Raw genomic sequence first — 17,820 nt, forward strand, 5'->3', positions numbered from 1 at the left:
AAAGAGTAAGTGTCTTTTAATTTCATGGCTGCAATCAGCATCTGCAGTGATTTTGGAGCCCCCAAAAATAAAGTCTGACACTGTTTCCACTGTTTCCCCATCTATTTCCCATGAAGTGATGGGACCAGATGCCATGATCTTCATTTTCTGAATGTTGAGCTTTAAGCCAACTTTTTCACTCTCCTCTTTCACTTTCATCGAGAGCCTTTTTAGTTCCTCTTCACTTTCTGCCATAAGGATGGTGTCATCTGCATATCTGAGGTGAATGATATTTCTCCCGGCAATCCTGATTCCAGCCTGTGCTTCTTCCAGCCCAGTGTTTCTCATAATGTACTCTGCATATAAGTTAAATAAGCAGGGTGACAATATACAGCCTTGATGTACTCCTTTTCCTATTTGGAACCAGTCTGTTGTTCCATGTCCAGTTCTAACTATTGCGTCCTGACCTGCATATAGGTTTCTCAAGTGGCAGGTCAGGTGGTCTGGTATTCCCATCTGCTTCAGAATTTTCCAAATGACAACCTAGACAGCATATTAAAAAGTGAAGACATCATTTTGCTGGCAAAGGTCTGTATAGTCAAGCTATGCTTTTTCTAGCAGTCACATATGGATGTGAGAGTTGGACCATAATGAAAGCTGAGCACCAAAGAATTGACACTTTTGAATCATGGTGCTGGAAAAGACTTGACAGTCCCTTGGACTGCAAGGAAACTAAACCAGTGAATCTGAAAGGAAATCAACCCTGAATATTCATTGGAAAGACTGATGCTGAAGCTGAAGCTACAATACTTAGATCCCCTGATGCGAAGAGCCAATTCATTGGAAAAGACCCTGATGCTTTTCCTGATGGGAAAGATTGAAGGCAAAAGGAGAAGAGGGCAGCAGAGTATGAGATGTTTAGTTAGCATCACTGACTCAGTGGACATGAATTCCAGCAAACTCCAGGAGATACTGAAGAACAGGGAGGCCTGGGGTGCTTCTGTCCATGGTGTCACAAAGAGTTGGACATGACTTAGCAACTGAACAACAATAGAGATAGCGATATACAGGTACAGAGACAGGGACTTGCAGGTCTATTAACTGAGCTATAAGTTCTAGGAGAGCAAAGCCTGTCTGTTTTGCTCTTTTCTGAAGGCTTAACCTCCAACCCCTGTGGTGTTAAGTGCTGGGTAAACATCTTTGAAATGAACAAATGCATTTCCAAGATACAGCAGCCCCTTATCAAGGCGTCTGTTTGAGCCTGACTGTGGTGAGGGGCTTCTATATCTCCTGTCTCCTTAGTCCTGACCATGTCCCTGTAAGCTGAATTTCATTGTCCCCATTTCACAGATGGGCAACGGATACTCACAGTCATTTTCTCTTTGTCCCCCAAACCATAGCGATGATGGGCGGCCTCGTCCATCTCTTCTTCTCTTCCTCCTCCCCCTCACTTTTTCAGTGAACAGCCTTCTTTGTGACTGTCGCCATGATAAAACAGCCCTCCCCAGGAAGCCTGACTGCACCACGATCCCAGAAAGTGGCCATCCCCATTCAGGTTGCGTGCCTGCCGTGGCCAGCAGGAGCAAGCCCTCAAGAGACAGCGTTCCCATTGCTCAAAGGCTCTGACTTTCAAAAAGCCCAATCTGCTTCCCTGTGCCAGCCCACCCCTGCCTAGAAGCCTTGTGCCACCTAACCTTCATAAAGCCATCGCCGTGTGCCAGCCTCTGTCCTGACACTGTCCCTAACACGGTCTGCATCTGGTCTCAAAACAGCCCTAATCCTCAAAACGGGAACTTGGCTCTGTCTTCTAGGAAGCAAGGATGATCCCATCATTTACATCACCGTGTTTTCCTGAGGATGAAGAAGGCTGCCACATGTCCTGCTGGAAACATTTCCTGGCATATTATGAGTGTTCAATAATCACGAACTATTATTACTGTTGTTGTTGTTGCCATAATAATTTACCTAAAAATCACAGTCTGTGTTATCAGTTTAAATAAAAGCGGGATCTGATTCTAGAGCCCTTTGGTGGATGCCTGTAGCTCCTAGGATGAAGTGCAGGACCACCAAGGCCTGGCGCGCACACAACCTTGTCTCCCAGCAGCCTCTGCTGTCCCATCCTTTGCTACACCTCACCTCCTCCTCTATACTCAACTTCCCTACATCATCTGAAGTTCCCCCAACCAGGATGTACCCTCTGCTACCGCTAGGCCTTCACATCTTCTGTTTCCTCTGCCTGGAACACCCTTATCTCATACCACCCTCCTTCATGTGGTTAGTTTCTGCTCAGCCTCTTTGTCTTAGCTTCAATATTACCTCCTCCAAAAAGCCTTGTCTGGCTGCTCACTAGCAAGCTCTGGGTGGGTGGAATGACTTCTTTTATAGCCCTAAGGCCCCAGTTATGTTGCAGGGTTTACTTTTTTTGGTTGTTTTTCTCTTCCTCCCCTGCACATGCTATGTCATACCTATTCCTGTATTTGCCCAGGAGGCAGCCCAGGGCCAAATTAGACATCAACAAAAATATTTGAGTAAATCGACACTATGAGGCCCCAAGTCCTCCTTTTCCCTCCTGCACTGAGCTCCTTACATTCTCGAGTTGCAGTCCTTGCAGAATTGCAGGAAATCAGATGATGCTACTTTCCGCCAGCCGTTAGATACCTTCTGTGTGTAAGACATTTTGCATATATTGTCTAACTTATTTTCCATGCTAACTCTGCCAGCCAGGTGTTAATAGCTCCATTTTTCAGAAAAGAAAATGGAGGCTCAGGGTTTACGGGACTCACCCAGGGTCCCATGGTGACTGAAGCTGGGAGACAAGCCTGCCTTGTGTTTGTGCCCCACAGCTGCTCCTGAACCCCAAGGCAGGGCACGTGAGGGGTGGGGAGGAGGGAAGCTGATTCCTGACAAGCCCTGTCCCCAGCTCCTCCCTCCCTCTCTGGGAGCTCAGGAAACAAGCCGCCTGTTGCCATCAGAGAAGAATTAGTCTGCATCCATGGGGGGCTCATCACTGCCTGGGTCCGGAGTCATCCATTCGCACCTCTGTCTGAGTGACACAGACCTTTCCTGGTGCTTATTAACAGGGGGCCACGTCAGCATCTGTTCCCAGCCGCCCTGCCTAATGCTCCCCCTGTGCTGGGCTCAGCCAGCTCGGGCAAATGGAATCCAAATGCTGCTTCACACTCATGCAACCCGCTCGGGAGGGGATGGCAGCCTCACTCAACCTGGCAGGGCTTGGGTGACTGTTTTGAAACCAATATTATCAGGGTAGAAAAAAGAAAAATTAGATTGTTAGAACTGGAGAGATGCTTCAAGACATCTTAGTGGCTGGAATTAATAGGTGACAGAAGAGAGGCAGAGTGATACCAAAGGAAAGATAATAAATAGAGGTCACAGAAGGTAAATTAATAGACTGGTAGTTTCGTAAATAGATAATATGCATTTGTCATATTGCTAACAACTGTTGAATCCAAAAAGTATGGGTGTTCATTATATTATTCTTTCACTAACTTTAAAGATTCATCTGATAAAATGCTGAAAAAAATTAAAATTAAAGACAACCTAGGGGGTTGTAAAAGCGTTTGTTGTTTTTCAGTCATTCAGTTGAATCCAGTTCTTTGGGGCCCCATGGACTGTAGCCCACCATGCTCCTCTGTCCCATGGGATTCTCCAGGCGAGAACTCTGGAGTGAGTTGCCATTTCCTCCCCCAGGGGATCTTCCCAACCCAGGAATCGAACCTGCATCTCTGCGTCTCCGGCATGGCAGGAGGATTCTTTTACTGCTGAGCCAGCAGTTGTAACAGCATTACATATAAATAAAATTAAGTATTCAATTCAAAAAATAATAGTAGTGATCATCTCAGTACCAGGCATACAGTAGGTGCTCAAATATTTTTTGAATGAATGAACAGTAAATAGATTTGCACTGGATTTTAGAGTTTAGGAAACATGGTCCTATGCACCCTCTCATTGCATCATTCCCACAATAATCCTACATGGTTGGGAGCTAGAAAGATGCTGTTCCCATTTTATAGACGAGAAGAGTGAGGTGCAGAAGAAACTTCATATAGGAGAAGGAATGTGGGTTCTGGAGTTGGACGTACCTTGGTTCAAACCCTGACTCCAACCGACCTGCAGGTTTTCCCATGTGAAACAGGAAATGGTGGTTCAGCCTACTGTGTCTTTTTGTAAATACAGTTTGATTGAAACATAGCCATGCTCATTCATTGCATTTTGCATATCATCGTTACATATTTTCTATGGCTGATTGTGCACTATAAAAGCAGAATTGAGTAGTTGGAACAGAGGCCATATGGCTTGTAAAGCCTAAGATGTTGACTGTGGATTTCTGTATGGAGAAGTTTGCCAGCCTCTGTTCTGCCTGGGGTGTGTTAGGTGCTTAATTATTGTTGGTCTTTTCTCCTCTCAAATGAAGGAGAAATGGCTTCACCATGGTCCTTCTTCTAAGCTTTCACGGGCTTTGAAAATGCAGAGCCTGGAGTTGGGAGGGCTGGTATGGTGTCAGTAGCACTGGAGTTAAGACCAAAGGCCAGGATTATAGTCTTGGCTCTGTCCCGCTATCCTCCTCAGCCTGAGGACGTGTCTGTGAGCTGTGAGCTGTGGGCTGAGTAGGGTCCCCCGAAACTCTTGTCCACCCGGAGCCTCAGAATGTGAACTTTTCTGGAGATAGAGTCTTTGCAGATTTAATTAAGATAAGGTCATGATAGATTAGTGTGTGCACTCACAGCATGCAAAGTCACTTTATTCATGGGCAGCTCTTTGCAACCCTGTGAACTATAGCCCGTCAGGCTCCTCTGTCCATGGGATTCTCCAAGCCAGAATGCTGGAGTGGGTTGCCATGCTCTCCTCCAGAGGATCTTCCCGACCCAGGGGTCGAACCCGCATCTTTTGTGTCTCCTGCATTTGCAGGCAGTTTCTTTACCATTAGCGCCACCAGAGTGGACAGTAAATCCAGTGGATGGTGTCACCGTGAGGAGAGGAAAAGATACAGGCACGAGGAAGAGGCCAAGTGACAATGGAGGCAGAGATGAGAGTGATGCAGGCACAGCTAAGGAATGCCAAGGGTTGCCAGGAGCTGCGAAGGAAGCTATGAAGGCAAGAAGGGTCTCCCCTAGAGCCTGGAGAGGAAGTGTGGCCCTGCAGACACCTTCATTTTGGACACCCAATCTCCAGAACTATGACAGCGCATGTTTCTGCTGTTTTAAGTCACCTGTTTTCTAGTACTTGCTACGACTGCTCTAGGAAACCAAGACACTGGTGTTTTCCCCTTTTATTCCAGTACAGATCAAGGCTACTGTGGCATGTACACAGGTCAGCAGGCAGCGCTGGGAGGCGGCTGGCTCTGTCTCTGCCCTTCAGTTCTTCCTCCTGTAAGGCCCAGAGGGGTGGGTACAGATTTCTACCAGCTTTGCGGTTAGGAGAGCTCTGACTTGCCCATGGGCACAGAGCAAGTTGGACAAGCTGAGCCATGGCCTGGAGAAAGCTTAGGACCTGACTTCAGGCAGACGCACACGCAGACCCTGACCTCACCGCCTCACCTCCATGTGACCCGGGACAAGTCCCGCCTCTCCACAATAGCTGGTTTCTAGGGCTGCACAGGCGGAGTAAAATGTATACATTTGGGCTCTGGAGTCAGTGCCGAAAGAACCTAGCATGGTGCTCAGGAAATGATAGTGGAGGGAGACGATGTGCATGAGGCTGGCAATCTCTGGCAAAGCCGGGGCTCTCCCCAGTTGCCCCTGTCACCGCAGTCCACCTCCACCTCCAGGGCTAAACGCTCCATCCCTCTATGCCCTGCTAGTGGGGCAGCTCTGTGCTCCATCAGACCCTAGCCCCTGCACTCAGCATCTGGGATGAGGAGTTGGGTCTTGACTTAGGAAAATGCCAGCGTCTGCCCCGGTTCCCTCTGTCACTTGTGCCCAGATACTTCATTTTCCCAGCCTGACATGATTGCTGTTCTCAGCTCAGTAACAGCCCCTGTGTCAGGGATTTGTGTTTTAAATAATGTTCCCCGGGTGTAACTGATGTTTTTGCAGAATCAACCCTGCAAAAGCGCACAGCCCCCTTATGTGTATAGCCTGAGCTGTCGCCAGGTTCCACTGCAAGGTGACAGTTTTTGCTGGTTTTTCTCGTCTCTCCCTTTGTTTCTCTCGGTCCTTCTGTCTCTGCTCTCCGTGTCTCTGTGTGTGGTCTTTCCACTCAGGCAGTGTCTTTTTCTTCCCTTTCATCCTCTCTCTTCCTGTCTGTCTCCTTCTCCTGCCCCTTCCCCTCTCCCCATCTTTCCCTCCTCTCTCCTCCCCTCCGCCTCTGCATCTCAGTACGCATGGACATTTATTCTGCGCGCCTTGATATCGTCTCCTTTTTGAATCTGTTTCTTTCTCCTAATCTAGCTCTGCGCTTTGTCTTTCTTTACACACACCCCCTGCCTCCAGCTTCCTCTCTTAAGCTCTCTCTCTGTAGCACTCCTCTGTTCATCCGTCCAGCCAGGCACCCGTCCCCCTCTGGATGACTGTATCTCTGTCTCTCAGCCTCTCTTCCTTCTTTCTAGCAGATTCTCTGCATGTTTGTCTCCTTCCTTGCTCTCACACTTTCTCAAATTGTCTCTCTCTGTCTATCTCCTCCCCTCACGTAGCATCTTTCTTCCCCCTCAAAGGATATTAATATTTTAATACCCTTAAATGTCTTTCCTATGCAATATTGCTCTTTACAGCATCGGATCTTGTTTCTATCACCAGTCACATCCACAACTGGATATTGTTTTTGCTTTGGCTCCATCACTTCATTCTTTCTGGAGTTATTTCTCCACTGATCTCCAGTAGCATATTGGGTACCTAATGACCTGGGGAGTTCCTCTTTTGGTATCCTGTCATTTTGCCTTTTCATACTGTTCACGGGGTTCTCAAGGCAAGAATACTGAAGTGGCTTGCCATTCCCTTCTCCAGTGGACCACATTCTGTCAGACCTCTCCACCATGACCCACCGGTCTTGGGTTGCCCCGCAGACATGGCTTGGTTTCACTGAGTTAGACAAGGCTGTGGTCCTAGTGTGATTAGATTGACTAGTTTTCTGTGAGTATGGTTTCAGTGTGTTTGCCCTCTGATGCCCTCTTGCAACACCTACCATCTTACTTGGGTTTCTCTTACCTTGGGTGTGGGGTATCTCTTCACGGCTGCTCCAGCAAAGCACAGCCGCTGCTCCTTACCTTGGAGAAAAGCAAAGGAGAAAAGGAAAGATATAAGCATCTGAATGCAGAGTTCCAAAGAATAGCAAGACGAGATAAGAAAGCCTTCTTCAGGGATCAATGCAAAGAAATAGAGGAAAGCAACAGAATGGGAAAGACTAGAGATCTCTTCAAGAAAATTAGAGATACCAAGGGAACATCTCATGCAAAGATGGGCTCGCTAAAGGTCAGAAATGGTATGGACCTAACAGAAGCAGAAGATATTAAGAAGTGGCAAGAATACATGGAAGAACTGTACAAAAAAGATCTTCACGACCCAGATAATCATGATGATGTGATCACTAATCTAGAGCCAGACATCTTGGAATGTGAAGTCAAGTGGGCCTTAGAAAGCATCACTATGAACAAAGCTAGTGGAGGTGATGGAATTCCAGTTGAGCTGTTTCAAATACTGAAAGATGATGCTGTGAAAGTGCTACATTCAGTATGCCAGCAAACTTGGAAAACTCAGCAATGGCCACAGGACTGGAAAAGGTCAGTTTTCATTTCAATTCCAAAGAAAGGCAATGCCAAAGAATGCTCAAACTACCGCAGAATTGCACTCATCTCCGCTGGATCATGGAAAAAGCAAGAGAGTTCCAGAAAAAACATCTATTTCTGCTTTATTGACTATGCCAAAGCCTTTGACTGTGTGGATCACAATAAACTGTGGAAAATTCTGAAAGAGATGGGAATACCAGACCACCTGACCTGCCTCTTGAGAAATCTGTATGCAGGTCAAGAAGCAACAGTTAGAACTGGACATGGAACAACAGACTGGTTCCAAATAGGAAAAGGAGTACATCAAGGGTGTTTATTGTCACCCTGCTTATTTAACTTATATGCAGAGTACATCATGAGAAACACTGGACTGGAAGAAAAACAAGCTAGATTGCCGGGAGAAATATCAATAACCTCAGATATGCAGATGACACCACCCTTATGACAGAAAGTGAAGAGGAACTAAAAAGCCTCTTGATGAAAGTGAAAGAGGAGAGTGAAAAGGTTGGCTTAAAGCTCAACATTCAGAAAATGAAGATCATGGCATCTGGTCCCATCACTTCATGGGAAATAGATGGGAAACAGTAGAAACAGTGTCAGACTTTATTTTTGGGGGGGCTCCAAAATCACTGCAGATGGTGACTGCAGCCGTGAAATTAAAAGATGCTTACTCCTTGGAAGGAAAGTTATGACTAACCTAGATAGTATATTAAAAAGCAGAGACATTACTTTGCCGACTAAGGTCCGTCTAGTCAAGGCTATGGTTTTCCTGTGGTCATGTATGGATGTGAGAGTTGGACTGTGAAGAAGGCTGAGCACCGAAGAATTGATGCTTTTGAACTGTGGTGTTGGAGAAGACTCTTGAGAGTCCCTTGGACTGTAAGGAGATCCAACCAGTCCATTCTGAAGGAGATCTACCCTGGGATTTCTTTGGAAGGAATGATGCTAAAGCTGAAACTCCAGTACTCTGGCCACCTCATGCAAAGTGTTGACTCATTGGAAAAGACTCTGATGCTGGGAGGGATTGGGGGCAGGAGGAGAAGGGGACGACTGAGGATGGGATGGCTAGATGGCATCTCGGACTTGATGGACGTGAGTCTGAGTGAACTCCGGGAGATGGTGATGGACAGGGAGGCCTGGCGTGCTGCGATTCATCGGGTCACAAAGAGTCGGCGACTGAGCAACTGAACTGAACTGAATGTCTTTCCGGGATTCCCAACTCTTTCTGTGATTCAGAAGTAGGAGTCTCCCAACAGCGTGAGTTCAGGGACTGTTCATTGCCTCCCTCCATCCACCTGCCACCTTGACCTCACTGTACAAAGTTAGGAAGTGATAGATAAGCTGGTGGATATCCTCCTTGCTTTTTCTTCTTTGGCTCTCTACTGTAGCCCTGAGCATGAGGAATTTAGGGTGGGAACCCAGAGTTGGGGTTAGGCAGGGGAGTGTCTTTTTTGGATATAATCTTGATAAAACTGCTGGTTTGTGGTGGTTGTATCCATGCCTTTGGGTAGTTTCTTTGTTTCCTTTGCAAAACATCTACTGAGCACAAGTTCTTACCAGGCTGTGTGTGCTGGGGGCTAAAGAGGAGTGAGTCCATATCACTGATGAGAGTTATTTGTGCTTTTGTGCTATACAGCAGGTCCTTGTTGGTTATCCATTTTAAATATAACAATGTGCAGCCTGGATTGGGGAGTAGTTTGTGGAGAGAATGAATAATGTATGTGTACGCCTGAGTCCCTTTGCTGGCCACGTGGAGCTATCACAGCCTCGTTAATCAGCTCTGTCACTCAGTTGTCTTGAACTCTTTGCGACCCCATGGACTGCAGTCCATGGAATTCTCCAGGCTAGAATACTGGGGTGGGTGGGTAGCCTTTCCCTTCTCCAGGGGATCTTCCCAACCGAGAGATCGAACCCAGGTCTCCCACATTGCAGGCGGATTCTTTACCAGCTGAGCTACAATGGAAGTCCAGTTGTACTCCAATATAAAATAAAACATTAAAAAAATAATAAATAAAGAGGGATGACTAAGCCTTGGGCCTTTCACTCAAGAAGCTTACAGTCTCTTTGGGAAGCTATGGAGTTGGTGACGAAGATCAATAAAATAATAGATTTAAACAATGGACTCAAAGCGAAAAGGAATCGGTTCTGTTTGTGGGATGTAGAGAAGGTTTCACAGAGGAGGTCAGGGTGAGCTCACTGGACGTGAGGAGTTTGCACAGTGTCACTGCTGGAACCCTAGCACCTAGAACGGTCCCGGTACATAGTAAGCACTCAGTAAACATGTATAATGTAAGGATGGATGGATGGATGAATGGATTCAAATGGTTTCAAGGGTTCTTAGGATTCTGTGGGGGAGAAATGTTGGAGCTGAGCATCCCAGGCAGAAGAGCGTGGTCGAGGATTCAGGAAGGTAACGGCACGCCCTGCACTCAGAGCCCCTCTGCAGGGCTCACCCGCCCATCCTCTGGGATGTGGTCGAAACTCACATCTCTGTCTCTCACTGGGCATCACCTCAGCCGCAAGGAGCTGCCTCTTCCAAGGACACCGCGTCCACGTGGCAGCCGGTGATGTGGTGCTGCAGAGGCCTGGGTCCCTTGCCTCCTTTCAGGGCATCTTTAAAGGGCCACTTTAAAGAGCTCCCCTCAGGACCACCTGAGGCTGCAGATCCACATGGCCTCAACCACATGGCAGGAACAGCCTGCCCCCTGCCCATTTGCCTTGCTGGCTTCCTGTATCCCAAGAGGGCTCCTCAAAAACCCTCCTGTAAGCAGCACTCTGTTTCAGGATCTGTTTTCAGGGAACCTGGCCTCAGATTATGTGTTTAGGGAATGAGAAGGAAGCTGTGGCCATGGAATGGAGACTCTGAGGGCAGAGTGAAATGTAGCCAGACAGGTAGGCAGGAACGCGATTATGAAGGACGTTGAATGCCAATGAAACTAATTTAGATTTTCTTCTGTAAATAATGGAGACCTCTTGATCCATGGGGTATCCAGGCAGAGCTGGAATTTACCAGGTTCACTGGCAGTCAGGATGAAAGATGGAACAGAGGGGATAAGGTTGGAGTCAGGGAAGAAGCTGGGAGACTGAAACCTGGAGCTCAAGCCTGAGGAGAGGAAGGTTGGGAGAAAGGGTGAAGGGTGTGGTCCAGAGACATCACTAGGGGTGCTCACTGGCCCCCTCGCACAACACATGCGTACCCTGGTACCTCCCCTCTTTCTTAGTTCTGAATTCCATGAGATATACATCATGGAAGAATATGGTGCCTCTTTTCACTGCCTGTGGTGACCCCTTAATAAAACCTCCTGCAAATAAAACCTCCTCCTAATGCTAACCCTAACCCTAATGAATGCATCATAGATCAGCCAGGGCTAGAATATTCCTTATTTTGGGGCCCTTTTCTAGAAAGCAGCATCCAGAAACTTCCATTTTTTAAATCTCTTCTCACACAGAATTTTGGCAGATTCGTGGATTATGGTACCTAGTCTTATTCTATTGTGAACCTCATTTGGGAGGTTCACTCATGCATGTTGCCTAGAGTCTTCTCATCTTTACAACAGCTGATGCTACTGGTGTTGATGGTGTTTTGTAGGCAAGAGTCTGAAAAATACAGGTCTACGGTACTAGGGTCAGAGACTTCTGTGTCTGTGTCTTGGCTTTGCTTTTTATAGGCTGTGTAATTTGGGGTGAGTGCCACACCTCCCATAGTTTCAATTTATCTCTGCAAAGTTGGAATACTAGGAACGTGCCCATTTTAGGGAGTTGCTATGGGAATATCTGGAATCTGTAGAAACATGTATAATGCAAGTTAGGAATTGTGTAGAGGGAAGAACTTCCTCTGTGTACTCAGATGGAGCTTGGCACAGACTTTAATTTTGCCATATTGGAGGCTGGCGGCCATCAGCAAAACACTTCACCTTTCTTTTTCTTCTTTTTTAAATTGAATTATAATTGATTTACAATATTATGTTAGTTTCAGGAGTACCACAAAGTGATTCAGTTATATATATATATTTTCAGATTATTTTCCATTACAGATTAATACATGGTAATGATTATAGTCCCCTACACACTATAGTAAATCCTTGCCATTTATTTTATATGTCGTAGTGTGTATCTGTTAATCTTGTACTCCTAATTTATCCCTACCCCCGCTTTCCCCTTTGGTAACCATAAGTTTATTTTCCACATCTGTGAGTTTGTTTCTGTTTTGTGAATAAGTTCGTTTGTATTTTTTTTTTTTTAGATTCCACAAGTGATATCATGTGATAATATTTGTCTTTCTCTGCTTGACTTCTCTAGGCATGACAATCTCTAGGTCCATCCATGTCACTATAAAAGGCATTATTTCTTTCTTTTTATCCCTGAGTGGGGTTCCGTCCTGTGTATACACTGCAACTACTCTAGTCATTCGTCTGCTGATGGAAACCTAGATTGCTTCCATGTCTTGGCTATTGTAAATAATACCTCTCCTTTCTCAGTCACATCACAGTTCATTTATTGGTAAAATGGAAATCGCATGTCTACTTTCAAAAATTATGAAGGTTATTGAAATAAAGGGTGAAAAGTTCCAAATATATCCCTCTTTATCAAAACGAGACTTCCCTGGTGGCTCAGACGGTAAAGCGTCTGCCTACAATGCGGGAGACCCAGGTTTGATCCCTGGGTGGGGAAGAGCCTCTGGAGAAGGAAATGGCAACCCACTCCAGTACTCTTGCCCAAAAAATCCCGTGGGAGGAGCCTGGTAGGCCCCAGTCCATGGGGTCGCAAACAGTTGGACATGACTGAGCGACTTGACTTCACTTTACTTCACTTTATCAAAACTAAACAACCATAATGTCATATGACAGTATAAACATTTAATTTATTTCTTTTTGTTTTTCTTTGCTTATTTTCTTTTTAAATAAGCATTTGTATCATTTTCTCAATTACAAATATGATGAATAGTGATCTCAAAAGTAATGCACATTAAACTTAGTTTTAACGCAGTGATACAGATGTCTCTGAGATTTAACAGCCCCCTTTCTCTCCAAGGGAGGACGCGATGCTGTCCACATACTTCGAAACCATCAACGACCTGCTCTCCTCCTTCGGGCCCGTCCGTGACTGCTCTCGGAACAATGGGGGCTGCACTCGCAACTTCAAGTGCGTGTCTGACCGTCAGGTGGACTCCTCGGGGTGTGTGGTAAGTGCCCTTGCCCATGAGCATGGTGCTGGCCTGGGTGCCAAGGCTGCTAGCGGGAGGCCTCTTCTGTGACAGGGCAGCTGGTCAAGGTCGTAGCTCCTACCTTTGTGGCCTGCAGTATATCAGGCTGCTGTTCTTGGTTTCCTCATCTGGACAGTGGGATCCCGATCACATGTAACTCCTGTAAGTGTCGGAAGAATGAAATGAGCTATTAGAGCTTTAGTGCCCACTACTCAGTAGGTCCTTGAGAGCCCCTGGCCTCTGGCTCACCAACACCCCAGCCCTGCCTCTGCCCCACCCCACAGGTGCAAAAGCTGCTAAACCACCGCAAGCTCTTACTTGGATTAAGAGTCTGAGGGCATAGTCGGTGAACAGTGAGCATCTCTCAAGGAGTCCTGTTTATAAAACTCGGGAAAACACCTCTGGATAGGATCGTGTGTAAAGGTGCTCAGAATGGGAATGAGTTGCCGCCTTTGCCCTCCGCAGTGTATTGATGCTGGGATTTAGCCTTCCAGGAAGTTCACAGTCCATTTGGGAGTGAGGTAGGGCCTGTCCTGTCTCTGTGCAGTCGGTGGGGAACATGTCATCTGTTCGGAAGAGAAGTAGCAGGTGATACCTAAAGTGTGAGGAAAGCTTCCTGGAGAAGGTGGTGTTGTAATTGGCTTCATATGATAAGTCAGTGTACATTGGGAAGAGGCTGGGGCTGGGGGAGGCAAAGCCGTGGAGGGGGACGGTGTCCTTGTTTGCACAGAGCTTTAGTATGAAACATGCAGTAAAAGCACAGAAGGTATGTGAGCGTCACGGTTGGTCCCAAACTGGATGATCTGTTTTATAGGGATGATCAAGGGTGCTTGTTTAAAATGCACATTCCAGGTACAATGTCCACGAGAAGGTGAAATGTTACAGTAGAAGTTTTGATTCTATAGTGGGGGTTAGGTCCCCAGAGCCTGAATTTGTAACACTGTTAGACTGTGTGTGTGAGAGGTGGGGGTGCCTTAGAAGCTCACTTGGGAAGCATCGTCCTACATGCTGAATGCCTTCGCCTGGCATTCACCGCCTTCCTGGCCTGGCCCCCCCTCCAATCTCTCCATCAGTTTACTTCCTCCTACACTAGAACCAAATGGAGCTAATTTGTTGTTGCTCCTGAATACACTTACCTGTTTAATGCCTCAGAGGCAGTGCTCATGCCATTCTTTCCGCTTCAGTGACTTGCTCCCCTAACAATGTAGCAAACAAGTGGACTTCTTTTGAGATCCATCTCCTTTAGGAAGCCTTTCCCCTCTCCCCAAAGGAGAAATAACCCTGCCCTTGTGAGAACCGCTTCGGGTTTTGTGTGTGTTTATGGGTTATATCGGACTTCCTTGGTGGTTCAGACGGTAAAGCGTCATCTACAATGCGGGAGATCTGGATTCCATCCCTGGGTCGGGAAGATCCGCTGGAGAAGGAAAAGGCAATCCACTCCAGTACTATTGCCTGGAAAATCCCATGGACAGAGGAGCCTGGTAGGCTACAGTCCATGGGGTCACAAAGAGTCGGACATGACTAAGGGACTTCACTTTCCTTTCCTATGGGTTATATCACCTATGATAATTTATAGGCCAGACTGGCTTTGTTCACTTTGAAAGTGAAAGTGAAAGTCGCTCAGTCGTGTCTGACTCTTTGCGACCCTATGGACTATACAGTCCATGGAATTCTCCAGGCCAGAATACTGGAGTGGGTAGCCTTTCCCTTCTCCAGAGGATCTTCCCAACCCAGGGATCGAACCCAGGTCTCCCGCATTGCAGGCTGATTCTTTACCAGCTGAGCTATCCCAATAAGCTGAGGTAGAATCCAGGGAATCTGTTGATTCAGCTCAGCACCCCAATAGTATCCATCTCAGAAGATAAGAAGAAAGAAAGAGAGCAGGAAGGGAGGAATGAGACCACGGATGAAAATTCCCGCTCTGAACTAGATTCTTTGAAAGAGACCAAGGGAATACACAGTCAGCTCTTAAGGCACCTACATAGCCTCTAGGGAGATAGATGAGGGCCAGGAAACCCATACAAAGACGCTTCTAGAGGACGAGATAGTGCAATAAAACTATTGCAGACTCAAAGATCAAGAGGTCTTCAGAAGCCAATGGGCAATGGAGATTCTATTGATTAGAATTTTTAGAATTATAAGTGATAAAAACTCAAAATAAACTACTTTAGGCAAACGGAGGCAATGTATTGACTCACGTGGAAGTCCAGTCAATAGGACTGAGGGGCTGAGACAGTGTGCCTGGGATCCCTCTCCTCTCAGCTCTGCTCTCGGGACCACGCCCCTCTGCGGCCAGCCACACCTTCTCTGCAGTGAGTTCTGCAGGACGCCAGCGTCTCTTTCCTCCCGTTGTTGCTGTTTAGTCACTAGGTCATGTCCAACTCCTGAGACCCCATGGACCACAGCGTACCAGGCCTGCCTTAAGCCAGCTTGAGAGTTTGGTCAAGTTCTTGTCCATTGAGTGGGTGATGCTGTCCAACCATCTCATCCGCTGCTCGGCTTATCTCTTTTCACCTTCAGTCTTTCCCAGCATCACGGCCTTTTCCAGTGAATTGGATCTTCACATCCGGTGCCCAGAGGATTGGTGCTCAGGTTCAGCATCAGTCCTTTCAATGAATACTCAGGGTTCATCTCCTTTAGGAGTGACTAGTTTGATCTCCTTGCAGTCCAAGAACCTTCTCCAGTACCACAGTTCTCTTTCCTAGTCCCTCCAACTAAGGTCACAGAATTCCATCTGATTGGATCAGCTTGTTTCTCATGCCCATCCCTGTACCAGTCACTGTGGCTGGAGGGACTAGACTCAGCCCAGAACCTGGGATGCGCGTCAGAGGCGTCTGCATCTAAACTCTGTGGTAGTGAGCTGAGGGAAGGCGTAGACTCTCAAGGAAAAGTAGGAAGCTAGCAACAGGAAGAGAGCGTGTGGATGCCGGGTGGGTGTGCACAAGCGGCTGTCCACATCAGAGTATTTGCAAACCAGCCCTCCATGCTGCATGTTGGAAGAGTGAAGCCTGGAGAGAGAGAGAGGAGTGTTTGCCCAAGTCTTAGAGCAGATCATGAACTCCTTATTGAAGTCAGATCATGAACTCCTTATTGAAGTCAGATCATGAGCTCCTTGTTGCCAAATTCAGACTTAAATGAAGAAAGTAGGGAAAACCACTAGACTCTTCAGGTATGACCGAAATCAAATCCCTTACGATTATACAGTGGAAGTCAGAAATAGTTTGAAGGGACTAGATCTTATAGAAAGAATGCCTGAAGAACTATGGACAGAGGTTCATGACATTGTACAAGAGACAGGGATCAAGACCATCCCCCAAAAAAAGAAACGCAAAAAAGCAAAATGGCTGCCTGAGGAGGCCTTACAAATGGCTGTGAAAAGAAGAGAGGCAAAAAGCAAAGGAAGAAAGGAAAGGTATACCCATTTGAATGCAGAGTTCCAAAGAATAGCAAGGAGAGATAAGACAGGCTTCCTCAGCAATCAGTGCAAAGAAATAGAGGAAAACAACAGAATGGGAAAGACTAGAGATCTCTTCAAGAAAATTAGAGATACCAAGGGAACATTTTATACAAAGATGGGCTCGACAAAGGACAGAAATGGTATGGACCTAACAGAAGCAGAAGATATTAAGAAGAAGTGGCAAGAATACATGGAAGAACTGTATAGAAAAGATCTTCACAACCCAGATAATCACGATGGTGTGATCACTCACTAGAGCCAGACATCCTGGAATGTGGAGTCAAGTGGGCCTTAGAAAGCATCACTACGAACAAAGCTAGTGGAGGTGATGGAATTCCAGTTGAGCTGTTTCAAATCCTGAAAGATGATGCTGTGAAAGTGCTGCACTCAATATGCCAGCAAATTTGGAAAACTCAGCAGTGGCCGCAGGACTGGAAAAGGTCAGTTTTCATTCCAATCCCAAAGAAAGGCCATGCCAAAGAATGCTCAAACTACCGCACAATTGAACTCATCTCACACACTAGTAAAGTAATGCTCAAAATTCTCCAAGCCAGGCTTCAGCAATACATGAACTGTGAACTTTCTAAAACCAGATGTTCAAGCTGATTTTAGAAAAGGCAGAGGAACCAGAGATCAAATTGCCAACATCTGCTGGATCATGGAAAAAGCAAGAGAGTTCCAGAAAAACATCTATTTCTGGTTTATTGACTATGCCAAGGCCTTTGACTGTGTGGATCACAATAAACTGTGGACAATTCTGAAAGATGTGGAAATACCAGACCATCTGACCAGCCTCTTGAGAAATCTGTATGCAGGTCAAGAACCAACGGTTAGAACTGGGCATGGAACAATAGACTGGTTCCAAATAGGAAAAGGAGTACACAGACTGGTTCCAAATAGGAAAAGGAGTGCGTCAAGGCTGTATATTTGTCACCCTGCTTATTTAACTTACATGCAGAGTACATCGTGCAAAATGCTGGGCTGGATGAAGCACAAACTGGAATCAGGATTGCCAGGAGAAATATCAATAACCTCAGATATACAGATGACACCACCCTTATGGCAGAATGTGAAGAGAAACTAAAGAGCCTCTTGATGAAAGTGAAACAGGAGAGTGAAAAAGTTGGCTTAACGCTTAACATTCAGAAAATGAAGATCATGGCATCCGGTCCCATCACTTCATGGGAAATAGATGAGGAAACATGGAAACAGTGGCTGACTTTATTTTTTTTGGGGGGGGGCCTCCAAAATCACTGCAGATGGTGACTGCAGCCATGAAATTAAAAGACGCTTACTCCTTGGAAGGAAAGTTATGACCAACTTAGATAGCATATTTAAAAGCAGAGACATTACTTTGCCAACAATGGTCCATCTAGTCAAGGCTATGGTTTTTTCAGTAGTCATGTATGGATGTGAGAGTTGAACTATAAAAAAAGATGAGTG

General features: G+C 46.3%; 1 protein-coding gene across 3 annotated transcripts in view; it reads left to right on the top strand.

Annotated features, from left to right (window-relative positions):
• Positions 1 to 17,820, top strand: part of ASTN2 (astrotactin 2) — a 1,032,871-nt gene that overhangs the window by 602,631 nt on the left and 412,420 nt on the right. For all 3 annotated transcript variants that reach the window (XM_042242803.2, XM_027964073.3, XM_060410801.1), the window contains one exon: positions 12,749 to 12,899. In XM_042242803.2, coding sequence (XP_042098737.1) covers positions 12,749 to 12,899 — 151 coding nt within the window. The remainder of the gene's footprint in view (positions 1 to 12,748; positions 12,900 to 17,820) is intronic.

Source organism: Ovis aries, chromosome 2, assembly GCF_016772045.2.
Source record: "Ovis aries strain OAR_USU_Benz2616 breed Rambouillet chromosome 2, ARS-UI_Ramb_v3.0, whole genome shotgun sequence".
Taxonomy (NCBI): Eukaryota; Metazoa; Chordata; class Mammalia; order Artiodactyla; family Bovidae; genus Ovis; species Ovis aries.